The sequence below is a fragment of the Impatiens glandulifera genome, chromosome 1 (genome assembly GCF_907164915.1).
Source record: "Impatiens glandulifera chromosome 1, dImpGla2.1, whole genome shotgun sequence".
Taxonomy (NCBI): domain Eukaryota; kingdom Viridiplantae; phylum Streptophyta; class Magnoliopsida; order Ericales; family Balsaminaceae; genus Impatiens; species Impatiens glandulifera.
The window spans coordinates 161,094,619-161,121,967 of record NC_061862.1 but is presented as its reverse complement, the minus strand read 5'-3'; the positions used below and the strand labels follow the sequence as shown (position 1 = coordinate 161,121,967).

General features: G+C 33.5%; 2 protein-coding genes across 2 annotated transcripts; both read right to left on the bottom strand.

Annotated features, from left to right (window-relative positions):
• Positions 1-298: 298 nt before the first annotated feature.
• LOC124920503 (kinesin-like protein KIN-13B) lies at positions 299-4,504 on the bottom strand. Its single transcript, XM_047461002.1, has 12 exons — positions 4,304-4,504; positions 4,022-4,225; positions 3,752-3,949; positions 3,560-3,667; positions 3,398-3,475; positions 3,216-3,297; positions 2,235-2,394; positions 1,844-2,146; positions 1,383-1,601; positions 935-1,292; positions 801-866; positions 299-705 (listed from the first exon to the last, which is right to left on the bottom strand). Exons 1-12 carry the CDS (start codon positions 4,463-4,465, stop codon positions 529-531), a joined length of 2,115 nt encoding a protein of 704 aa, XP_047316958.1. The 5' UTR covers positions 4,466-4,504; the 3' UTR covers positions 299-528.
• A 6,633-nt stretch (positions 4,505-11,137) lies between these two features.
• Positions 11,138-13,648, bottom strand: LOC124918718 (mitochondrial arginine transporter BAC2). Its single transcript, XM_047458766.1, has 2 exons — positions 13,192-13,648; positions 11,138-12,035 (listed from the first exon to the last, which is right to left on the bottom strand). The coding sequence occupies exons 1-2, from the start codon at positions 13,426-13,428 to the stop codon at positions 11,337-11,339; spliced, it is 936 nt and encodes a 311-aa protein (XP_047314722.1). The 5' UTR covers positions 13,429-13,648; the 3' UTR covers positions 11,138-11,336.
• Between the last annotated feature and the right edge of the window lie 13,701 nt (positions 13,649-27,349).

The window sequence follows — 27,349 nt, the reverse complement described above, 5'->3', positions numbered from 1 at the left end:
CATGATGATGAGAATTGGTTTATAGTTGCCCGCAATGTTGTTAGAATTTCCTTCAATTCATTTGACCTAAACATTGACCATGAGCATCAAAATTAAATATTTAAATATTTGTTTTTATGAGCTTAATCACACATTTGTTGCACGTGTTTAATCACGTTAGGGAACCTTTGATTGTATCTTAAAGAGTTGGTCATTTACATAAGTTTAAAATAGATATTGTAGGTAGATCAGCCAAACATTAATTTGGAATCAAACAGAGACAAACAGTTTACATAGAAAAATTGACATTACAAAGATGGCCTAAAAAAGTTCAACCCAATAAGAAACCACAATCTAATATACAGCTTAGTAGGTATCATTCCAATTACAACCATATTATCTTTAGAGTATAACTACAACACTATAAATGATAATATTACAGAGTTAATAATACAATACATTTCAAAGGCCGCAACATAGTGCAAATCAAATAAATGACTATGATGATTTCGTAATAATGGAATCGAGGTGAAATCCTTTACTTAAGACCTAGTTCCCAGAAGAAAACAGAACATTATGCTCCTTCAAACGTCTTTGAAAACGCGCCAACTGTGTTTGTAATTGTACAATGCCAGCAGCCTTTTGCGATAAAATCGAGTTTAGTTTTGATATGTAGTCGTCCAAATGGTTTCCGGGTTGATCTGCTTCCACCAATAGGTTCATTTCCTGCAAGAATAATCGGAGCAAATAAATAACTTTGTTTTTTCAAATAAGAAAACGATTGAAAATGTGAATTATTCTCCTCTTTTGATGGTACAAACCTCTTTAACTATATCCATTGTCTCCTCCACTTGTCTGCGATGTGCATTCACAAGATCCTCCTCTTCCTGATCCATAAAACACAATGCATAAGACTTCATTATGTAAATAAATTATTCTAGCAAAATTCACTTACCTTTAATAGGGTATTCAAATCAGCGTCATCATCGTTGTCATCATAAGATTTCTTAGCTTCAAATTTTGGCAGGTCCTTCGGTTTTGTCTGGATGTTGTTGGTTTTCCTCATCCTATTATCTTCTATATTTGATACATTTGATGATTCAATTTTCGCACTTTTCTTCCAGATCGGTTTTTCAGGCTCTTGGAAATCTTCAGAAGCATTATATGTTTCTCTACCAACTTGTTCAGGCCACGAATCATGAATATCGTCATAGGTTGAAACAGCTGTGGTTGATTCCTTAACATTCATCGTTGGGATGGACGATACTGCCTCTTTCTTGGAATTATTACCACCTTTCGAAAGACTCTTCACCCTAAACGATACACGCACAAAAAACTAAGAAAAAAGTATTTCATCTGCAAAAAATACATTATGTTGGTGTGAAAGAGGAACAAAGAATTACCGATCAGCATATCTTAACGTGTTGAGAGTATGTTCACAGGAACCCGAGTTCGGAGAGATACAAGATATCATGACAGTTCTAGAATCTCCAACAAATGAATCCCTCAAGACTTCAGTTAGTTTACTTCCTCTGAAAGGGATGTGATTTTGATCATTGTCAAGTGCTCTAATACATTCCTTCAGTGCAAGCAAGCTTTTATTGATCTCTGCACCTTCCAATCTGCAATAAGTAACCAAATTCGACTAAAGCCCACTAGAGACTATGACTTTCGATCAGCTTTTTTTCCCCTCACCATAAACCTCCTACTTCAATCAAGGTCTCTTAGTTCAAAATCTTACCACTTTAACTATACACTGAGTGGGTTTCTGAGACCAAAGTCTCCAATCAAGATGTGTTCAGTGAGAATTTAGAATGAGTTTCTTAGTTCAACACTCTTACGCAAGTGAAATAAATATACAAACCTTGTTTGTTTGTCATTGTCAGTTGTATCAGCACCGCGTTCACTTCCAGCGAGATCAATGAAGGACAGCTTTCCAACCACTCTAGGTGGTTTAGACTCATTGCCTTCAACAGACCTCTTAACTGCAAGCTGAAGTATGGCATGGGATCTAGATGACTCCTCGTTTGCACCTGTTGTGCCAGTACTTCTAGTTGCATTTCCTATCTCGATGAGATCCTTGATTGTCTCAACATCAGATACTTTGTGCTCTTGCAAACCAACAATGCAAACTTGTTGTTTTCCGTCCTCCCTCATGCAAAGTTTTCTGCATAGGGGATTCTATTCATAAGAAACATACAAATCTCAAGAGTCGGTAGGAAAATAAAGTTGACAAATGTGTTAGTAGAACTAACTTTCTCTCATTAAGGAGATCATAAAGTTTTCCTCCATATATTTCAAAGAAGCTGAAATATAGATGAAAGCCTTGATTCCTGTATGTATGATGCATAAGCCTCAGAATATCGCGAGATGCTTTAAGAGGTAAAGGCTTCATGGTGAAGGTCTTTCCGCTACCTGAAAGCAAGAAAAGTGGTGTAATTTCTTGAACTAAATTACATAAACATTTCACATTTACAATGAAAGTTTCCAATTGGTCTTACAGGCTGTTTTGATATGCTTTTTTTTTTCATTTTTGTTATGTTTGTAAATAACAAACAAAATCATCCAAAAAAATAAATTGGATCCTGAGGTAGAAAATATTAACCCATATAAAAAACCTCTATACCCAAATGAAGACAAAAAACACACTCTAATCGAGACCATTATCCAAAATTAGTCTTTATACCAAATGATGCCAAAAAAATCACAAAATAATATGGACCATGATACATAAAACAATTTGCATCACAATCTAGGAAATTTTTTATACAAAACCACAAAAAGATTGTGACGAAATAGCATTTTCCAAATACACTGAATATGCAAGATTCAACAAATCTCGTTCGGAACCTTTCTTCTCCCTAACCAAATTTGGGTTAAAGTCCTAGCCGTAAACTATAGATACTATGTGGTGCTCAATAAGTTCACAAATAACTATCTCATCAGCCTGAACATCAATTAGGAAGAGAAAATGTTAGGCAATGATACAATCCTTGAGTAATGTTGAATTTCTCATTTCTACAAATCCCTTTATTGGAAGAATTGGAACCATTGATCAAAACATTATATATGGATGGTATGAACAATGAACTGCCTAAAGTTATCATTAAAGGTTGGAAGGAGGCTAAGTAAGAAACAGATTTTTCACCAAAAGGGAAGAAACAAAGAAACAAAGAAACAAGGGTATTGTTAAAAATGTTTGTAATTGATTAGCTTCAAATGAATATTGAGAATACCTGTTTGGCCATATGCAAAGCAAGTTGCTTTTGTTCGCTGAAAAATTATAGGCACTATTGGCTCCACAGTTTCACGATAAACCTGATAAGAATAAATGAAGTTTATAAGAATTCTCTACATGGTAAACTAAAGTAATAGTCTTTTGATTTTCATCCCCATTTTAGTTCAATCCCGCACTCACTTCATCATTTGAAACCTCTTCATTCAGCACAGCATCAAATACAAACCCGTGTTTCTCCTCATACTCAGTTAGGTCAACCTGAAGCAATCGGTAACATAAACAAGAAGTTAAAGTATAGAAAGAAAATCTAGCATAACAAACTTTGAGTTTGAGCCAATCAACCTTCAGCTTAGTCTCGTGAACAGTCAAAGAATTAGAACGTGACTCTATTGTTACTATATCCTCATCATTCTTCGCAAGCTCCTTCTTGTTTAATGGCCTTTTCCGCACCTGCAATAGCCATTAGATTGATTCTTTCAGGGAAGATAATATCATCTCTGAAAACAGTAAATGCCAATCAATTGATAAACATACCACAACTTTAATCTTGGCTACATTACTTCCTTTATCTTTATCAACAGCAAAACTTTTCAAGACAATGTTTTCTGGTGCAGCATGAGCCTTACTCGTCTGTTTGTTATTTACAATATATGGCTCAGCATCATCAAAGCTTCGGCCACGAATAGATCGATATAGAGGTGGAACAACATCATAATTGCCCAATGAAGGCATCTACAGATCAGAAATTAACTAATATCAGAAGATCTAAATAAGAAATGCATCTCAATTCAAATCAAATCACACCTCAGGAAGCAATTCAGTATCAAATGAGTGTAGATCTAACAATCCAGGACTAAATTCATTCGGAGATTCCGGATCCTCTCTACTCTGTCTCTGACTCGATGGTGTGGAAGGTTCCTGAAAAAAATCACTTCCTCCACTGAAAGTCCTTTGAAGATTCCTATACGTTCTGGAACCACCAGGCAATCCGCCGTAGTAACCCAAGTCCTGAAAAGTGAAAACAATGTAAGCGTTGGATCTATGTTTACTAATGATATAAACTATATTGTGAGATGAGATTGGAACCTGAAGGGAACCCATAGATGCATTTGAAGATTGGAGATGTTGAAGACCTGCCGATTGGAGCCATCGTCCGTTGGAAGAGTCTAGGAAGTTATCGGAGTATTGACGCTGGTGATGAGCATTTGATGAACTGGATCTTTGATGCTGCCTTCCCATTGCGTTCATCTGTTTGTTGAAAACTTTGTTGGGGTTTATAAAGTATAGATCTTTGGTCTAGAATCCTTGAGATGTCACTGTCTATTGATTAAATTAATTGAAAAAACTTGAATCGAGTCCAAAATGAGTCAAGTTTTTGTGTGTGAGAGAGAAAAGCAATATGTGAAGGAAAGGAATCGGATTTCTAATCGATTTGTGACATTGAAGTAGCTTCACGAATATTCAATGGATGCGACTCACTCGGTCGGATCATTCATTATTCACAGCAATAGTGAAAAACAATTCAAACTGGGGGACCTGCTGCGTCCTCTCTCTCCTTCTAGATTTTGAATTCTATCGACAAGAGGTAAAAGAGTAGGGACCATGGAAGCATGTTTGGTTCAAAATTATGTCCCTTCTTCAAGTTAGGTAATTTCTTTTACTTTCAATTTTATTTTTATTAAAAATATAAATGAGTTTTTTTTTTTTTCAAATAAGAGAAAAAATATAGCAAGTTAAACAAACTAATAATGCGTTTAGGGGTGTTCAATATTTGGTCTGAACCGAATATCTGACAGAATTTATATTCACCGAATTCGAATTACATTTTCGGTTTTCGAATCGAATTCTAAACTAATTCGAATTCAAATATGGTTTTTGGTTTGATTTTCGAGTTTAAGTTTCAACTCGAAAACCAAACAGAAAACCAAATTCAATTTTTATTATATAATTTATTGCATATTATATATTAAATTATTATGGGTCTCCTATTAAATCCCTAATATCTAGTCCAATAATTTAATAAATTCATAATCCCTTAATTCATTTTCCAATTTTCTAGTCGTCCACCTTCGTAGCCTTTGTGGTCCTTCTAGTTACCCACCTCATCTCTAACTTTAAGAATATCTAAATTTTTTACTTATCTAGTTATTTCACTAGTAATATCACCAATGTCATCAACACCTCTCCACCACCATATATTGTCGTCGTTCAATTGTTGAATATTGACGGCAAGTCACTAAGCTTAGTTTGCGTGATTTATATTTTTTTTATAATTTAAATAGATAAAAAAAAATTTAAAACTTATTTATTTTGTTAACTCTTTTAAGAAAAAGTCTTTTTTCTTATAGATAGGGATGTTCAATATATGGTCTAAACTGAATATTCGACCGAATTCGAACCGAATTCGAATTCACCAAATTTGAATAAACCGAATTCAAATTTATTCAAATCGGGTCGGTTTCGAATTTGCTTAAAAAATAAAAATTCGAAAAACCCGAACCGAAAACTCGAATAACTTGAAAATCGAACCATTACACATCTAAATGTGGTGTTAGAAAATCTCTATCAAATATTCTGAGTAGCACTGAAATTTGTCATTATTCATTGATTGATAAACAACGCTTTAAGAAGTCCAGTCATTGATAACTAACTATCAAAATAATGAAAACCTCGTAAAATCAATGAATAATACTTGTTAGAGGGTCTCCAAATGAAATATCAACTTAAAAAATTCTTCATTAAAAAAAGAGAAACAATTCTAGATCTGATAATTTTATCTCTTTTACTATTAAAAAAGCGGGTATGAACAGTAAACGACCCACCAAAAGTTAAGAATATTATTCGAATTATAAAAATACGGGACAAAAAATCTAATCCGACTAAACAAATGTCAAACATAACAAAATAAAAAAACCAACTCAAATTGAAATGTTGAAAAGAAAAAATGAAACATCATCTTATCTTATTCTAAAAATTAGTTAAAAGAGTAAAAAAAATGATTCGAATTTAAAGGGTGAAATAAGAAATTTTAAATCAATTAACTTAATATACAAATTGATAATGAAATTTTGTATATTTCTAACCCCGAAAACTTTTGTCTTTGAACAAAATTTAAGATTCGAGAAATTTCAACTTTAATTTGTGTGACAAGAATCTTTGTAAATTACTTTTAAAAAATTTATAAAAAAATATATCCCCACTTTTCGAAATTATTTATGAAAATAATTAATTTATAATTAAATTTCTAATAATCTTTTATATTTGAAATAATCAAATTAAAATTTGTTTTTTAGAAATCAATATTTAAATTAATTAAAAATAATAATTAATTTAAAAGGTTATTTATTTGATAAAGAGTCGCGAGTTGATTTTTAGTTTAAAATCAATAAAAAAAGTATATGTATAAAAACATATTTTAACAAGAGTTTTTTTTTGTTCGTAGTTTGGTGATACTCGAGAAAAGGCTTTCGCTCTATATCCTCCATACCCGTTAAAAACGGTATCTACTTTATAAAATCTTGACTTTTCGAAAATTTGTTGTATAACGTTTTATTTTACCAATTATTCTTCTAGTTCTAGATATGCATAAATTTTCGTGTATTTAAAAATTGTAACAATAATATTTAAATGATGGTATTTGTAACTGATTACGAATGAGGAGGAACGTACCTGAAGAATAACAGTTTTAAATGCATTAGGGTTTAAAAGTAAATCTCAAACGAACCCTTATCAAAACATTTTTTGTGAAAATATTTCAAAGATATTTTGAAATCATTTTATAATTTCTCAATATTTTTAGAAAATAATTTGTGTTTCTAAAATTATAAAAATAATTTTGAAAATTAAAAGTGGAACCAAATAGGCCTTAAGACCGGTGTTATTGGTCCTAAGTGCGAATTACATCGGTCCAGGGTTAAAACCCTCAGTCTTGGGTTGGAACCCCTTGGTCGAGGTGCAAAGATTATTGGTCGGGTTCTGAAGTCCTCGGACGAGGTGTTGAAGATCTTGGTCGAGGTGTATAAGTTCTTACGTCAGATGCGAGAATCCTATCAGATGCGGGGATTCTCGGTCGGGTGTGGGAATCCTCGGTCGGACTCCCTTAGTCGAGGCTTGGCGATCGGACCCCCTCGATCGAGGTTCGAAGATTCTCAATCGATGTGCTAGAATCCTTGGTCGGACCCCATCAATTAAGGCTAAATCTGAGTTAGGTTTCTCGGTCCTCAAGAACATCAAACTGTATGTTTGGTGATTTGTTTGAAGCTCAGATACTTTGCTCCAAGGGCATGAGAATCTTTACAAAGTTCTCAGGATCATTTTGAACATCATTCCGATATGTCATTCAATTGGGAAGAGGTTCCATTTAAACCAAATGGTTTTTGTACAAAAAACGTGTGTTTGGTTTTGAGGATTGAATTAAGTGTAAGGAGTTTATCCATAACTTTCTTATTCTTCATATGGTTGAATGAAACAAAAACATGAACACTAGTTGTTCATTTTGACCTATTAAGAATTGAAATTTTTATTTTTAATTTTTTTTATCAAACATGATCGGGATGGATTGGAACTGGTCCAAATAGATTTTTAACATCATTAGAAATATGTTGGGAAACTTTATGGGTTGTTGTTCTTGAGCAATAACTCAAGAATAGAAAACCCGATATTAAAAATTTTCAAATTCAAATTTAGGGGTTTATTTTAAGTTGACTGATTGAGTTTTACTTCAACAGAAAGCTCATAAATGATTCTATGATCGTTTTTCAATCAAGAAATTGAATAACTATGCAGTATACAAAATTGTCAAAACTAAAATATAAAAACTTCAATTCAAACTGGTAATTTGAAGTAGAGTGTGATTGGAAGCTTACTTGGAGTTGGAGAACACTCCTTAACTCTTAGGGAAGCTTTTTGAATGCCAAAACTAGAGCCTTAAAGCCTTGCACAAAAATTCCAAAATTCCAAAAAAAAAGCTTGAAGTTTTAATGACGGATTTGTTCAAAGCTTGATTGAGGGCTTGAGAGTGGATCTTTTGCCTTCGGTTTGCTTAAGGGAGGCTACTTATAGCCTCCCAAAGTTTGTTTGTAAAGCAAGTGGATCAGAATAAGTCAAACAACCATTGATGAAATTTTGACTGTTTTATAGCTAGTTGCCGATATAAGTTATAATGATGCTTCCAAGTATAGAGGAAATGATCACCGGAGTAGGGTGATCATTTCACCTTTTGAACGAAATCAAAAGATGGAGAAACGAAAAAGTTTCATCTTTGAAAAATAAAAAATGGTTGTCGTACTTATCTATTCGTTGTCACGAGGAAGACAAAGATGCAGGTGAAACGACACTATTTCAAGCTTCCTCATTTAAGAGTCGAGGGAGTGTCAAAACGACGACGTTTATGGATGCGCGCGCGGACACTGGGCGTTTCGTCTAAGTTCTTTCAACGCTCGAGCCTTCCGTCCGTGTTGGAGGAAACATCATTGGAGCGACCGTTTGGTGATCCACTACTTCGCGAACACGTCTTCCTTCGTTACAGCGGGCGACACTGTGCATTCCTAGGCGTTGAATTAAGTCGTTCATTTGAAAACTATGATATACTGCATGGATTCTTCAAATTTCGGCCACACATGATTATGCTAATTTTTTAAATTAAGGGTTTGTTTGAATTTTTTTTTTACCATTTTGGCTTTGTTTTCAACTTTAAAAATATACCAAATATTTTTAATAAATATGACATATATTTTGCAAATTTATTTTATTCATTTATTTTTGTATTTTTGGGTTTAATAAAAAAATTATTTGAGATAAAATAGATACAACATTTATCCTAAATTATTTATTTTAATTCCTTTTTATTTTTCTAAAATTAATTTGAGATAAAATGAGTATAACATTTATTTCAAATTATTTTTTTTTTTTGTCATTATTTTTAATTAATTAAGATTTAATTATCATAATAATTAATTTAATTAATTATTTAATTATATTTTGATTTTATTTATTTAAAATAATTATTTTTAAATTTATAAATTAGGTATATAAAATTTTAGTGATAACATATATAAATGTTCCGACCAGGATGATTGGTAAAAAGAAAACCAATTTGAACCGATCACAGTAGTAGTAACGGTTAATTGGTTGAAACATACCGCTCATAACGGTGATATTGTAGGTTCGAGCCCTACTAAGCCTATCACCCCATAAGTAAAATCGACCTATAATATTCATTTTTTTTTAATTATTCTCTATAATATAGAATATCATATATATAATAATCTTCGTTGTCTTTTAATCGACTGTTCTTCTTTGTCAACGCTACTAAGGGACGGGGACAGGTTAAAGCAGGGCCCGCAGAGCTTGCTTCTCTTCCCGGTCAAGCAAGATAGATATAGAAGGGAAGGAGCCATCTCGCTCGGTTAGATAGTTCCATCCCAGAACTTAGAAAGTCTTGTAATTTATTATTTTGGTTGTAGCGCGAGTTTCCGTTTGGTGAACCCTTCTCTTAGATAAAAGAGTCTTAGTAAGATCAACTTCTGCACACAATCGAATATAACGACCGCGCTCAGCATAAGAGGTAGTATAATCAATCTGGAGCACCTTTCCAATTCGTTTCCCGGATGAACAAATTTTCAAAGTACTCAAGAGACAGTCCTGGAATGCGAACCCATGCTGCAACTTTGGTGATAACATCCTCTGCCGGCTTGAAGTTAGGCCGCCAGCCACTTCCGAAGCCTTCGGTAGTGATATGCTTTTTATCAATTGTATGCGGATTATCTTTTTTTTAGATATTCTTTGAAGCTTGATACGCAGTGGAGTAATTCAATATATATTTGTAAACTTTCTCTTCTATACTCGTTGACTCTGCTTGTGGAAGTCAGGTTTTCGAGCTGCCCGCAAACAGAAGAGATGCATGCTCTTCTTGGTAATAATGTGTCCAAAATCTTCCTTGTTCCAAGAACTCACTCTCTTTTTGAAAGTGGCGATGGCACCAAGGACGTCGCATGAATTCTCCCAACATCCGCTGACAAGGTTGGCGAAATCTGGGTGTCGATAAGTTCCCCGGGTAAAAAAACATTCGACATTCCGTCTTCTGAAACCAACACTTTTGAGGTTATTTGACGTACAGTAATTTCTATATACCTATTATGGATCTGCACTCCCTGGGATCGATAAACCCTTTGGATCTTCCAAAGAGATACGGCTTTGCGCTATAGTTAGCAGCTTCGCTACATAGGGGTGAGAGCTTAGAATCTCACTAGTTACCTTATCTTTACTTTACTGTGAGTAACATCCGTAATATGAGAAGAAAAAAATACATTTTTACTATAACTATAAATATAAAGGTGTTAAGATAGATAAAAAATTGTATTATCTTAAAATATTTCATATAGATAAAATTATAATCAAATTTGAACCTTTGGTAGTCTAAATATTAAATACAATTTGTTTTGAAACGTCGACATGAGAAAAACAACTAAAAATGGTGTTACCATTACCAAATCAATCTAGCTAACTTGTAGTTAGAACAAGTCACAAAAATTGCTCATTTTTTATTAATAGGTTTATATTAAATCTTTGCAATTCCAGCTTAAAATAAACATGATAATTAACCTAAATTCTTATACATTTTTTAATTATCATTTCCAAAAAAATTTAATCAAACAATGAAAAAATCATATACTTTGAAAATAGCCCAAGTATATCTGGATTTGGGAAAAAAATATTTTTTTAAATATTTATATTTATATTAATTTAGATAAAATAGTAATCTTTTTACAAATATTAATAAATTTAATAACATTTATTTATTCAAATTAGTTCTAAACGTACCAATTTAATGAAAACTAAAAAGTGTCTTAAGTTATTTTTTTTAACTCAACCACAAAATCTAAAAAAACAAATAAATAACATTTCTACATAATGTTTTATTCAAAATTGGATTTAAATGAATCATATTTAGAATAAATAAAAAATGTTATACCTAACAAATATCCTTAACATCCAAATCTACATTCCAATCAATTTAGAGGAATTAATCACAAATTCAATTTAAATTCCTCATAACCTCAATTCCCAAACAAATATCCTCTTAGAAATCTAATTCTAAATACACTAATTTACCAATTAGTCAATTGTTATTACCATTGTTGTTGTTGATGAACCTTAAAGAAGTTTCATAAGCAGTGAAGACAGTTCCATTAACAATAAAAGCTCTCATAACAGCAGTTCCCAATCCTCTCCAAAGCACTCTATAACCTTCTTCGCAAACACTCTTCCGAAAACAATCGACAATTCCTCTATATTGTCGTTGTTCTTGTCTTATCGGTTGTGCTTGAATCCTCGTTTTAATCACATCAAGAGGATAGCAACAAACCCAACTAGCAACTCCAGCCAATCCTCCAGCCATCAGCATTGTTTTAAAACTCTCCTGTCCTGTTTTTCTACAACCAGGATGAAGACATTCTCTAGCATATTCATAAGTCCAAAAGTAAGCACCATGAGCCGGGGCATCTCTTAAAACTGTGATGGTGAATCCTCTGTAGATTCCTCGCAATCCTTCTGTTCTTAAGATGGATTTTACGATGTTTATGGGACCAGTTTGGCTTTTGAGGGTGACTGAGTTGGGTTGTGATGTTATGCTTTGGAGTTGGAGGCGGATTTTCACGAGCTCGACTGGTGTTAACATTAAACTTTGAATGGCGCCGGTTCCGATACCGCCGAGGAGTGCACCTTTGTAGGATGGGGGATTTGAAGATGGGTTTATTGTTGGTGATGTTGAATCGAATGCTCGTGATAGAATTGCGTAGATTTGGAAGGCCATTGCATTCTGTAATAGATTTAAATTTGAAAATTAGTGCAAAAATCATTTATAATGCTATGTTTGTTGGATGATTGAAAATGGATTTGAAATTTTAATTATAATTATAATTATAACTATAACTATAATCATAACTATAATTATAATTATAACTTAATTGACATTCAAATGAATTAAAATATTGATTTACAAAATTTATTAGGATTACAAAATTTATTAGGATATGTGTCAAAATTGTTGTATAGGTTTCAACTTAAAAAGAAAAAAATTGAATGTTAATTTTCTAAATTTAAAAAAAAATATATATATATATAAATATATATATATATATATATTCATTAATTTCCTAAATTTAAAATATACATATTTTAAATATTAACTTAGGACTTGTTTGATTTTTGATTATTTAAATAAAATTAAGTTTTTATTTTAAAATCCAATAATTAACCTATCTAATTAATTTATTTATCTATTAAAATATTAAAATTATCCCTTAATCTTTTAATATAAATTAATTATTAAATAAAAATATAGAGATTAAAGATAATTTAATAAAAATAAGTTTTTTATACTCTTAATCAAACAAAAGGTTTTTAAGGAAAAACTGATACAAAACTAAAATAAACCACTTTCTAAAAAAGAGCCCTTACTAAATATCAAATATCAAATATATATATATATATATATATATATATATATATATATTTTGTTCTAACATTTTAATATTTTAAATTAATAAATAAATAACTATGAGTGGAACACTTAATTTATTTGTTTGAAAAAACAAATTAAAATAATGAAATTGAGAAATAAAAAATTATATTTGTTTGTTAATTATAATTATAAATCTTAATATTAAATAATTTATCAAATTTAATAATTATAATTAACTCCAATTCCAATTTAATTATTATCCAACATACCCTTATATTTTTTATATTGTTAATTTTGAAAAGTGATGGGTAAAGAAACGTACGAAACTTATTTTACTTTCTTATTTTCAATTATATAAACCATTTTCCATTATTATTAAATTCTGTATAAACAAAGAAACAAAAATATAAAACAATATATTTGGAACTATGCATAAAAATAGCAAATATAGAGATAATATAGATATACAGAATCAAGAAGAAGAGAGAGAAAGTAAGAAAGGATGCAAAACCTGAAACGTTACAGAAGCCAATGGAGCAGCCATTCCTCTATATAAAGAAAGAGGTCCCTTCCCGCCGGCAACAATATTCCGGAGAGTTTTAATAGCAGAGCCGCCGGGAGAATGTTGCTGATGAATCCTAAGCGTATCCAGTGGATAACCGGAGATAATTCCGGCGACCCCACCAAACCCACCGGCGACAAATTCCTTTCCCCAACTACTAGCTAGAAATTCCGGCCAGAAATCCATTCTTCTCCTTATCTCATCAAACTGAATCCACTATTTCTATCTCTATACAATCTGTTGCAAAATCGATCTAAAAAGTAAATCTTTTTTCAAAAGAGTCTGGAAATCTTTTGAGGAAGATGGAAAGGTTTGATTTGAGAGGTGGGTAGAGAGAGAAAGCTCTGGAAATCCTTAATTTTAGAGAGAGAAACTAATGAATGATTTTTCTCTTTCTCTTTCTAGTTTGAGAAGAGATCACAACAAAATCCACCGGCGCTATTTTGTTGGGTAGATAGAGACGAAAGAAGGACATCTTTATTAAAATCTATTTCTTAAATTAAATTTTGTTATTTTTAAATGTTAAGATTTCGTGTTTATGTAATTTATATTGAAATAACTCTATAAATGTAAAATTATTTTTGATTTAAAGAATAATTTTACAATAACTTTTAGAATTGTAGAATGTCTATATAATTATGAGTTACAAATATTTACTATAATAAGTTTTAATTATATTGTACTTTTAGGGAAATAGTTTAGAATTTTTTTTTTTTATAGGAAACAATTAATTACTTTTAAATATGTAATATTTTCTTAAGGCTGGTTCATATGGGTATTTTGATGGATTTGTTTTTTTAGAATTTGTAAAAAAAAATGATATTATTTGGTGTTGGAATTTGTTAAATTATTTTAATATTTTTATATTTAAAATTTTAATTTAAAAAATATAAAGTAAAAATATTTTAGTATTTTAATTAATAAATAAATTTAATAATTTTATAAATATATATTAAGAGTATTTTAATTTAAATTTATCAATTTAATGGTTATAATTTTAAGTAATTTATTAAAAATCTTATTAAATCTAAAAAAAAATCACAAATGAGATGAGCTTTTATAGGAAATTTGACAAGATAACATTAAAGATAGCTTTATTTGAGTTTTGACTACCGTATAAAATTAAATCTACTGGTGATAATTTTTAATTTTTTTTTTTTTTTTTTTTTTTTTTTTGACGATTTTGCTCATATTGCGAAACGCAATTTTTTTTCAAAATAAAAAAAAAATTCATCTCGTAAATGTCGGTTGCGTTTCGCGAATACCGGTTACGTCTCGCGAATGCCGATTACGTCTCGTGATTGTGTACTTTTCACACGACATCCGGTTGCGTCTCGCAACGAGGACATTTTCGTCCAAATAAAAAAAAAGTATCACCAACGCATTTAATTGTATGAGCCGGTCAAAAACTCAAATAACGCCATCTAGTCAAATTTTCTAATTGTTTTACAAAATCATTTAAAAATTAGAAATGAACTCACAAATTTCTAACCAAAAAAATTAAATATAAATTTTTTAATCAGCTTTTCTAATTTTAATAAAACATCAATATAATTTTTTTTTTTATCAAAACAGAAACCTACCAATAGATTGGGTCCACGTGGACAGAGTTCTGGCCAATAGGGTCACAGGTGGAAGATGGCCCTACAAACCGTGCATATCTTTCGTATATGATTTTCTTATGTTAATATCGGTCGTTTTAAATTTTAATTTCAATAATGAATTATGCAAATTAATTTTAAATAAAAAATATATATTATGTATTTTTATTTCAATGATATTTAAATCACTAAATAGATGGTAGTTATTTATTTTGAGTTTATTATTTTCAGTACATAAATTTAAATAAATTAAACATTAAGAATAATCAAACAAAATCAGCTTATTATATTTGATTTAATTTGTATAAAACTAAAATTTCTATAACAACTTATTTTAATTTATAATATAATCAAACTATTTGAATATACTGAAATTGAACGTAAGTCATAATTTATATGTTATGATGATCGTGTTTAAAAAGATTGTAATTAATAAATTAAAATAAATTTGAGCTGGACAGCAATACTACTTATATATATTAGTTAATTTTTTTATGAATATAATATTTTGAAATTTTGATAAGTGGTAGGCGCAGAGTTTGTAGTGGCTTTGGACATGTCATGGTCTATTAATTTTAATACTTTTAATTAATTTTAATACTTTTAACACATGGTCTATTAATTTTGATTGTTTTAATTAATTATATTGTAATAAATCCACTAGTAATGAACACGTTTTGTATTAAACATTAAAAGTAAAATATATAAATTATTTAGGAAAAACTGTTTTTTTAACTGGAGAATAATTGTACTTTTAAATACACATCATTTATTTTAGCTTCAAAAATCCAACAATAATAAAAATCACGAACTTGTAAGACTTTTAAAAGAATATTTAAAATATTATAGTGAGTAACACTAAAATATTCTCTAACACCTTAGATGTTCATTACCAATCGCTATTCACATCCAAACAAATCGCTAGAAGACTATAGCGATTGGTCATAAACCAATCGCCATCAATCGGCATAGGTGTTCTTGTTGTTGCCTTAATTGGCAACGACGATTGGTGAATGTTCACTCGCCATTTCTCTATGACGATCGGTTAACAAACCAATCGCAATTTCCCTTTAGTCTCTGACGATTGGTTAGTAAACCAATTGTCACTTCCTTTATCGAAAAAAAAACTTATTATAATTTTATACCTTAAACTTGCATGCTAATGGAGACCTAAATGCAAGAAAATTTTAAAAAAAAAATCATAAATTCATTTATCGATTTCACAGAGAAATCTAAGGGTCTTGAGAAGCCATTCGTCTAAGGGCTTCACAGATAAATCAATTCGGAGTAAAGAGAGAATCAATTCGGAGTAAAGAGAGATAAGCCGTTGTCCAATTTTAGGGTTTTAATAAAGAAGAAGCGATTGGTTTTAAAACCAATCGCTGCTATCATTTTAATTAAAGGTTTATGGCGATTGGTTTTGTAACCAATCGTCTTTATTTCAGTTAGTAGCGATTGGTGACCAATCGTCGTTAAGATAATAGTTGCGATTGAATTTTAATACAATTGCGATTAAGACAATAATAACGATTTTTGTTAATACCAATCGCTATGTTTGCTAGCTAATTGCCCTTTTTTTACTAGTGATTAATACAAAGTTTTCACCTTTAATGCATGGTAAATTATAAGAAAAATGACAAGAAAAAAATTTAATCGAAATGGAATACCCAAACGAGTATCTGAAAAAAGTTTAAACAAAGATCTAGACTAGTTCATCACCTACGAATCGAGCCAAAATCGACACCGTTCGATTGCTCAATCATCTCGCTAAAACTCTGAATATCTAACCCTTACTTTTGTTTATTCTCTTTATGTTTGGTTTAGGAATTGCATCAATATGTGAACCTGTTGAAACTACTACATCAAGCAAGCTCTGATTGCTGCTATCGTCCAAACTCTCAGCAAATGACTGCTCCGGTCCACTATGAACTCCTCTCTTCTTTGTTCATTTAAGTATCAATTTATCCCACGTTTCATAGAAAAACGTCTCTATAGGTTTGAGATTTAATTGAATTGAGCATGTTTGTTTTGGTCTTAATTCATCCAAATGGATTATATATATTATGCATTCTTATTTATTTCAAAGCCTTCTCCTTATGGTGTTTCATAAAAGGACTTCAACTTTTAACATTGTCTAAATATAGAAACATCATAGACATCCTCTATAGAGGAAATAAGTGTAGCCCTTTAGACATAGACTAAAACCTTAAACAAATAAATAAATAAAACTCAAGATAAGAATAAAAATAAAAGTGTAATAATTCTTCACATTTTGAAAGACCAACTTTTGTATTAGAGACCGTTCATTTGGAAAGGCGTGTGAGCCATAACGTCTAGACTTTTCTCACACCTCACCAAACACTGAGCCCAAAATATTTTCTATTTTTTCTTAGTTTTTCTCAGAATAAACTAAGCGACAACTCTTAAATGAGCTAGAAAATCGACATTTGTTTTAAAAGAAAACTCGTCTAAGCTTATTATTTTGGTTCCTCGTCTCACTCGGGATTCGAGATGAAGATAATGCATTGAGCTTAAAGACTTTGGGACGAGCGTGTTTTTGAGAAAATATCGCGGTCGATTTTCCCTTAACCACAAAATCTTTTCTAAAATAGTACTCGAGGTCGAGCCTACCATTTAAAATCTCTTATATTCCTCTCCATGGGATTCAAGCAGAAATAAAGCATGAGGCTCCTATCAAATGTCGATGTACAAAACTGTCTTTAAAGACGAGTGAGTGATTTTGTCATTAAACAAAAAAAAGATAGCGTTACAACCAGTAATGTCCGTCTCTTCTCCCTCACGTAGATCTCAATTACCGTATTTACCAATCCTTACCGCATTTATACATCATTCAACCGTCTATTCTCCCGTCGTCGAGAAGGAGAAGAGTGTGACTTGTTTCCCATCAAAAATCTATCTTCTGTCGATATCGTCCAAAATGTCTAAGAATAAGATAGGAGAGAAAAAAATGAGAAAAAAAACTATATGAATGATTTTTTATTTTATTTTATACTGAGATTCAAAAGTGACCCACACACCTCAAAATTATTTTATTATTATTATTATTTCCTAAAGAGTAAGTTAACTTATTCAATCCCACGATGATGGTGTTGGGCCTTTGGGTCCAGCCCAATTAGGCATCTAATAAAACAAGCAAAACCCTAAGAATGTTGCTCATTCTATCACTTCTAGAGAGAGAAGCTATTCTGCAAAGAAGAGAAGAAACAGAGAAGAAGAAACAGAGGAAGAAGAAGAGAAGGAGGCAGTGGATCTCTTACATTTTCACCTTCAGGTTTCAATCTCTTGTTATCTTATATCTAGACTAGCTTAAGTCTGGATGAATCTGGTTTTCTCTGTTTGTATGCCTCAACTTTGGGTTTAAAGTTGAGAAGAACATTTGTATCTGTTTCTTGCTTAAAGTGAAATTTGCTGGTTGGCCCCGTGGTTTTTTACCCTCCAGGTTGAGAGGGTTTTCCACGTAAATCTGGTGTTGTTTTGTTCTGTGTTTGATCTTCTGTTTTTAGACTTGGATAACCTGTGCATTTACCCATCTCACATTGCTAGATTACAGTATAAAAGTAATCTTCATTTCAAAATTCCCAACAAGTGGTATCAGAGCTGTTAGGTTTATTTTGAAGAGTGCTTTTGTAGGTTGAGATGGAAGGCAATAGCACAATGATCAGGTTGACAAACAATAACTGGCAGATTTGGAAATCCAAAATGGAGGACATCCTTTATTGTAAGGATCTGTATGAGCCAGTTGAAGGAGATAGTGCAAAGCCAAAAGAGATGGCTGAAGCTGATTGGATAAAACTGAACCGGAAAGTAGTCGGCACAATCAGACAATGGCTTGATGATAGTGTTTATCACCATGTAGCAAGTGAGAAAAGTGCTCATGAGCTATGGAAGAAGTTAGAGTCATTGTATGAGCAGAAAACCGTAGGTAACAAAGCGTTTCTGATCCGAAAGTTGGTAAATCTGAAATTCAGAGAAGGCACAGGTGTTGCTGAGCATTTAAACGAGTTCCAGAGCTTGATTAATAAATTATCAGTGATGGAGATGACCTTAGAAGATGAGCTACAAGCCTTATTGCTATTGGGATCATTGCCTGACAGTTGGGTGACATTGGTTGTGACAGTTAGTAATGCAGCTCCGAATGGTGTGCTTACTATGAGTATAGTTACTAGCAGCTTGTTCAATGAGGAGACAAGAAGGAAGTCAACTAATACAAATAGTGCACAGGCCCTAGTCACAGAGAACAGGGGAAGAGCTGAACACCGACAACAATCAAGAGGCCATAGCAAGTCAAGAGGCAGATCAAAATCTAAGGGAAGAGAATGTTATCACTGTGGTAAAGAAGGTCACATGAAGAAAAATTGTAGAGCCTGGAAAAGACTACAGAATGAAGGCAAAAATCAGAAGAAAGATGATGAAAACAGAAATACCACAGCCACAGTAACTGCAGAGGATGTAGTTATTCTTTCTTGTGAAAAGGAACAATATCTACATGTAGAAGATCACCAAGGAGTTGAGTGGATAGTTGATACAGGTGCTTGCTATCATGCTACACCAAATAAAGAGTTCTTCACCACGTACAAGGCTGGAGATCTTGGTACAGTGAAGATGGGTAATACTAGTCACTCAAGCATTGTGGGTATTGGTGACATTTATTTGCAGACAGAACAGGGGCATCGGTTAACACTGAAAGATGTGCGGCATATTCCTGATTTGCGTCTAAATTTGATATCAGGTGATGCATTGGACAAAGATGGATTCAAGCATTATCTTGGTGGTGGTGAATGGAAACTCAGCAAAGGATCAATGATTGTAGCAAAAGGAAAGTCGTGACACTCATTGTACAGAACACATGTGAAGGTACTCAAAGATGATCTGAATGCAGTACAAGCTGAAAGCTCTCTAAATCTGTGGCATCAACGCCTTGGCCACATGAGTGAGAAAGGGCTGCGAATTCTGGTGAGGAAGCTGCACATCCCCTCAACCAAAGATGAGGTTCTGGATCTATGCGACTACTGCCCATTTGGTAAGCAACATCGAGTCTCTTTTAGTCAGACATCAGAAAGAAAACATAATGTGTTAGACTTGATTTATTCTGATGTGTGTGGTCCTTTTGAAGTGGATTCATTGGGTGGCAATCGATATTTTTTAACATTTATTGATGATGCGTCTAGAAAGGTGTGGGTTTATTTTATGAGAACAAAAGACCAGGTATTCAATTACTTTCAAGAGTTCCATGTCATGGTAGAAAGAGAGACAGACAGTAAGCTGAAATGTCTTCGCTCTGATAATGGGGGAGAGTATACCTCCAAGGAATTTAAAGCATACTGTACCAAATATGGTATTCGACATGAGAAGACAGTGCCTGGAACTCCGCAGCACAATGGTGTGGCTGAGAGAATGAATCGCACCATTGTAGAAAAGGTGAGATGCATGCTGAAGATGACAAAGTTGCCAAAACAGTTTTGGGCAGAAGCAGTTCGCACAGCTTGCTATCTCATAAACAGGTCACCCTCTGTTCCTTTGAAGTTTGAAATACCAGAAAGTGTATGGTCTAAGAAGAATATTTCATACTCGCATCTAAGGGTGTTTGGATGCAAAGCATATGTGCATATTTCAAAGGAGCAAAGATCCAAGTTGGATGATAAAGCAATTCCATGTATTTTCCTTGGGTATGGAAATGAGGAATTTGGGTACAGATTATGGGACCCAGAAAAGAAGAGAATTGTTAGATGCAGAGATGTTGTGTTCTTCGAGGGTCAGAATGGGATAAATCCAGAAATAATTGAGAAGTCAGAGAGGGTTGATGAGTCCATAGAACTCATACCAATTCCTTCACATGTACAATCAACAGTAACTGATGAAGATGAACAAAATGAAGAAGTCACTGAGGAAACCTCTGACATGAATGGTAGTAATGATGATGAGACTGTTTATGGTGTTCCTGAGCAGGGGGAGCAACATCGTCAAGAGGAGCCAGAAGAGCCCCCATTAAGAAGGTCTGAGAGAGAGCACCAACCTTCTAAAAGATACCCTTCTTCAGAGTATATCCTGTTGACAGAAGAAGGAGAGCCAGAAAGTTTTCAGGAGGCACAAGCTCATAAAGACAAAGTTAAGTGGCAGGATGCAATGAAAGACGAGATGAAGTCATTGCAAGAAAATGACACATATGAGCTTGTGGAGCTTCCTAAGGGCAGAAAGGCCTTGAGAAATAAATGGGTTTTCAAGCTAAAGAGAGATGAAAATGGAGAACTTATGAAGTACAAAGCCCGACTGGTCGTAAAGGGTTTTGGACAGAAACAGGGCATCGACTTTGAGGAAATTTTCTCACCAGTGGTAAAGATGACTTCCATTCGTGCAGTGTTAGGTCTAGTATCTGGCCTAGATCTTGAACTTGAACAACTTGATGTAAAAACTGCATTCCTTCATGGTAACCTTGAAGAAGAGATCTATATGGTGCAACCAGAGGGATTTGAAGTGAAAGAAAAAGAGAACATGGTTTGCAAATTGAAGAAGAGTCTATATGGTTTGAAACAAGCCCCGAGACAGTGGTACAAGAAATTTGACTCCTTTATGATGAGTCATGGGTACCAAAAAACCAAGGCAGATCCATGTGTTTTCTTCAAAAGATTTCCTAATGGAAAATTTATAATCCTTTTACTTTATGTTGATGATATGTTGATTGCAGGACAGGATGCTCTGTTTATAGCTATGTTGAAGAAAGAGATGTCCAAGACATTTGAAATGAAAGACATGGGTCAAGCACGCCAGATATTGGGCATGAAGATTACTCGTGACAGAAAGGCTAAGAGACTTTGGTTGTCACAAGAGAAGTACATTGAAAGGGTGCTTGAAAGATTCAACATGCAAGGAGCAAATAAAGTAAGTTGTCCACTTCCTAGCCATTTGAAATTGAGCAAGAAGTTGTGTCCATCAACAGAAAAAGAAAAGGATGAAATGTCAAGTGTGCCATACTCCTCAGCTGTAGGGAGTTTGATGTATGCAATGGTTTGCACTAGGCCAGATATAGCTTATGCAGTCGGTGTGGTAAGCAAATTCCTTTCTAATCCAGGAAAACAACATTGGGAAGCAGTGAAATGGATTCTTAGATATCTAAGAGGCACTTCCAATTTGTGTTTGAGTTTTGGAAATGGTGAACATGTGCTAGAAGGTTACACTGATTCTGATATGGCTGGAGATCTGGATCACAGAAAATCCACTTCAAGTTATGTGTTTACTTTTGCAGGGGGAGCCGTGTCATGGCAATCCAAACTACAGAAATGTGTGGCTTTGTCAACCACAGAAGCATAATACATTGCAGCCACTGAAGCTGGTAAAGAGCTATTATGGTTGATTAAATTTCTCTTGGAGCTTGGTATGCAACAAGAAGATGCAGTTGTTTTCTGTGATAGCCAGAGTGCTATAGATTTGAGCAAGAATGCTACATATCATTCCAGAACTAAGTATATTGATGTGAGATTTCATTGGTTAAGGGATGCAATAGAAAGCCAGCAGATGAAGCTGAAGAAAATTCACACTGATAAGAATCCATCAGACATGTTTACGAAGATAGTTCCAAAAGACAAGTTTGAGCTTTGTTGTCGGCTTGTCGGCGTGAATACCAAGTGATGACTTGAAGATCGGTGTGCCTCTCTCCGTGGGCTGGAGGGGGAGATTGTTGGGCCTTTGGGTCCAGCCCAATTAGGCATCTAATAAAACAAGCAAAACCCTAAGAATGCTGCTCATTCTATCACTTCTAGAGAGAGAAGCTATTCTGCAAAGAAGAGAAGAAACAGAGAAGAAGAAACAGAGAAAGAAGAAGAGAAGGAGGCAGTGGATCTCTTACATTTTCACCTTCAGGTTTCAATCTCTTGTTATCTTATATCTAGACTAGCTTAAGTCTGGATGAATCTGGTTTTCTCTGTTTGTATGCCTCAACTTTGGGTTTAAAGTTAAGAAGAACATTTGTATCTGTTTCTTGCTTAAAGTGAAATTTGCTGGTTGGCCCCGTGGTTTTTTACCCTCCAGGTTGAGAGGGTTTTCCACGTAAATCGGATGTTGTTTTGTTCTGTGTTTGATCTTCTGTTTTTAGACTTGGATAACCTGTGCATTTACCCATCTCACATTGCTAGATTACAGTATAAAAGTAATCTTCATTTCAAAATTCCCAACAGATGGTCCAATGAAAAAGATAGTTTAAGAAACCAATTGTCATAGATTCGATTCTCACTGGAAGCGCGCTATGAATGTAAGCGGAGAACCATGTCGGTAGGTGTCATACTAGTTCTCCTTATTTAAATAAAAAAAAGTAAACAACTCATACACACACTTTTAAGGGTCCCAAATTTGAAATCTATTTTTTAAACTCATAAATGAATTAAATTTAGTTATTTTTAAAATTATATTTATTATTTTATATGTTAAAATTGCATGTCTAAGTAATTTATATTCTATTGGTAAATATATAGTGAAATTGCTGTATTAATGTTAAATTATTTGTGATTTAAAGAAAATTTGTACAATAAACCTTAGAATTATACCATTTATATATAATTATGACTTTAAAATATTGACAATGACAAGTTTACTTCATCTTATTATAAGGAGATAGTTTCAGAACATATTTCAAGGAAACAATTAATTACTTTTAAACATGTAACATTTTCTTACTTGACAGGTTATTGTTTAAAGTATAACTATATATAAAAAATCATTTAAATTAAAAACCAACTCCCCAAATTTTAACCAAAAAAAAAATAATAATATAAGATAACTTTCTTAATCAGTTTAATTTTAATTTTATTAAAACATTAATATACAATTTATTTTTTTACCAAAAAAAGCCTACCAATAGATTAGGTCCCCGTGAATAATGATTTGTCTTGCTCACATGAAAGGTGGAACTAGGTTCATTCATTCCTTACCATTCAAACTCAGTTTTATTTATTTATTTATTTTTTTATATTTAAAATTTATTATATATAAAATTTATATTTTGATATATATTTTAAATTATTATTTATATTTTGATATATATTTTAAATTATTATTTTTATAAATTAGATTATTTATATTTTGATATATAATTTAAATATAATTATTTTTTTATAAATTTGATTATTTGTATTTTAATATATATATATATTTACATTTCAATTATTATTTATATAGTGTAATAAATATTAAATAATTCTAATAAATAATTGTTGAAAACTAATAAATTTAAAATATTTTAACCATAAAAATATAATAATTAAATATTTGCGTTTTTAAATTTATCAATTATTTATTAAATATAATAAAAAATTACTATATTTCTAGGGTTAAAATATTAATTAAAAATATTATTGTTAGATAAATTCAAGACCGGTTCGAATAAACTTAACTTAAACAAACTTCCCACGCAGGAACAAGGAACTGGACCGGATGAACAAAAGAAAACCAACTGAAGAAACCGAATCAGTCAAGTCACCGTACCGATCAAAAGCATTCTGAACGTGACCACACAAAGGATCGGCCAAAGCTTAAAACCAGATCCATCAAACAGCCGATTATCCACAAGACAAGAATAACCGGAAGAAGTCCGGTTACTTCACTACCAAAAGATATTCGGTCAAGTCAAGTGGCCGACTAGTACAAGAAGACATTTCGGGTATCTATTGAGAATGATACTAAAGGAACAGACTGAATACTTCCATATCCATGCAAGTCTGAGGAAAGACTGTAGGCTGCAGAAAAACCGTACTACCGAATCCTTCTACTTCGGGATAAGCCAGAAAGGAAATCTTCAAAGTACAGACAACTGTCCAAACAGACAGTGCCTACATTGAGTAAAAGACAAACCCAGCAGGTTTGCCTTACAGACCGGCAGGTCTGAAACAGGATACCAGGTCTGAGATTGACCGTCAGGTCTGAGGAGACGACCGGCAGGTCTGAGACACTGAATCACTGCACCTCTGATCAGCCAATCGGATTCAAGGCAGTGAAATATGACCGTTGGCATATTTCACCTATAAAAGGAGGCAGTTGCAGAAGAGTAAATGCGGGACATACATTGGGATAACAAGAGCTAAAAGCATTTACTACAATAACAGTGTGATATTCTAGAAAGCCTAAGTGTTGAAAGTTAAAGTGTGTTCTACAATTTCGGTGTAAATTGTAAGAGTGTTATCGAGCAGAGAATAAGTCTCGATCGGCTTGTATTTGTATTCCTTAGTGAATATCCTTCTCGCGGTTTCGAGAGGAATGGGTGACGTAGGAGTTTTATCTCCGAACATCCATAAAATCTGTTGTGTTATTTACTTTCTGCTGGCTTCACTATATAACCGACTAACTTAATCACACCGCTCCAAACTGACTAACTTAACCATACCGAATATCCAGATTACCGAAACCGACCCACCATCTCCAAATCTTCATCATCCGAAACCGACCGTGCCTATCATACAAGTGTACCGCTTCAACCTGAAAGCAAACCTCTTCCGCGCTTGAACCTAGTTCAAGGGTTTGTGACAGGTTGTGTAGTATTGAAACCCCGGTGTTAATCTCTAACCGGATTAACCACCACCCTACGATTGAGAACCGCTAACCGGTCCAACCCCCGGTCCACCAGCGGCGACCTAGATCCTAACAATTGGTATCAGAGCCAGGTAGTTTCAACACTCAAGCAAACATGTATCAGGATAGGCCTCCAATGCTAGAAGGTGATGACTTTGCCAACTGGAAGGCACGCATGCACCTGCATCTAGTCACCTTGGATGATGAAATGGAATCCGTTCTAACCGAAGGACCGATAGTCATTGATAAAGACAGAAAAGAATGGACGGCTGAAGATAGGAGAAGGAACAATCTGGACAACCATGCAAGAAACCGGATCTCCAACAGCGTAGACAGAAACACTTATTGCAAGATCAGAGATTGCAAAACTGCGAAGGAGACATGGAACACGGTCATCCAGATCTTTGAAGGAAATGAAAGAACAAGGGAGAACAAAATAATGATGGCTACACAGAAGTTCGAAAGCATCAAAATGAAACCAGGAGAAACTATGAAGGAATACAGTGACCGGTTCACTGGTGTGTTAGATGAGCTAGCTACTCTGGGCAAGAAGTATGACAACAAAGAGGTAGTTATGAAAGCTTTGAGATCTCTTCCAAGTGCCTGGGATATAAAGACAATGGTAATGAGGGAATCAAAGAGCCTACGTAAGATGAAACTATACGATGTATTCGAAGATCTAAAGGCATACGAGTTTGAAATGAAATCTAGAACCGAAGAGGAAGTCTCAGCCTCAACATCAACCAGAGCACTAATCACATCTACAGAACCAGTTGTACCTGCTCCTGCACCCACACCTGCACCGATACCGGTTCCTGCACCCGCACCTATCAGAACAGCCGAACAGTTTACTGAGGACGCCATGGCCATGCTCGCACAGAAGTTTGGGAGGTTCATGAAAAGGAGCCAACCGACAAACAACTACTATGGTGACAAATCCAATGTAAGATGCTATAACTGTAATTGTATGGGACACTTTAAGTGGGAATGCAGGAAACCAAGGAGGGATACCCAGAAACCGGACTATCAAAATGACAGAAACAATTATCAACAAGCCGGTGAAGGAAGTGAGGTACCGAAAGCACTGATAGCCGACGATGGAGGAAGTTTGTGGGCTCGCAGTGACAGCGACGATGAACTCACGTGCCTCATGGCCAATGAGGAACAGGTATTTGACTCTCCCTATGATGAATTTACTAAAGATGAGTTATATGAAGCATTGAATGACATGGTAGAAGAATATAAGAACCTATTGACCATGTTACCTAAACACCTCAACATCAAGCCCGATCCCATAGTACCTATCCCAATAGAACCAGAGGTACCTATCATCACCGAACCGGAAGTCATACAACCTGATGATACCCACACTCTAGAAACCGAGTTAGATCTTAAAACCGAACAACCTAGTGAACCGACTAGAGACCTAACCGAGGAAGAGAATGCCCGATTTCAATATACGATGGCCGCCTATAAAAGATCTAGCGATATAGTAAAGGATATGAATAAACACTATAGGCATCCTCGTTGTAAGAGTGGTCTAGGATACACAGGGAATAGCTCTAAAGACCGAAAACCCATAGAGAAAGCAAGGCTTACAAAAGGAAATCTTCCCTTTATAAAATTTCTTAAGAGCACCTGGACAGCCGAAGAAGAGGAAACCGCATATTATAGGGAAGAGAAGCTAAAATACGATTATGTTGGCCCAACCGATTCATGGCTTGACCTTGAGAAAAGGAAAGCAGAAATCCTCAAATATAAGAAAGATTTCCCTGAGCCACGTAGGTCAAACTATAGATCACCGAATCAAAGACCATCTCCATTTAGGTCATCTGAAGGAAAACCGAAATACACCAGACCAGGTGTAAAAAGGACAGTTAAAACCCTAGCAAAGAAAACTGTCCGGTTCATCAAAGTTTGGATACCTAAGGGAC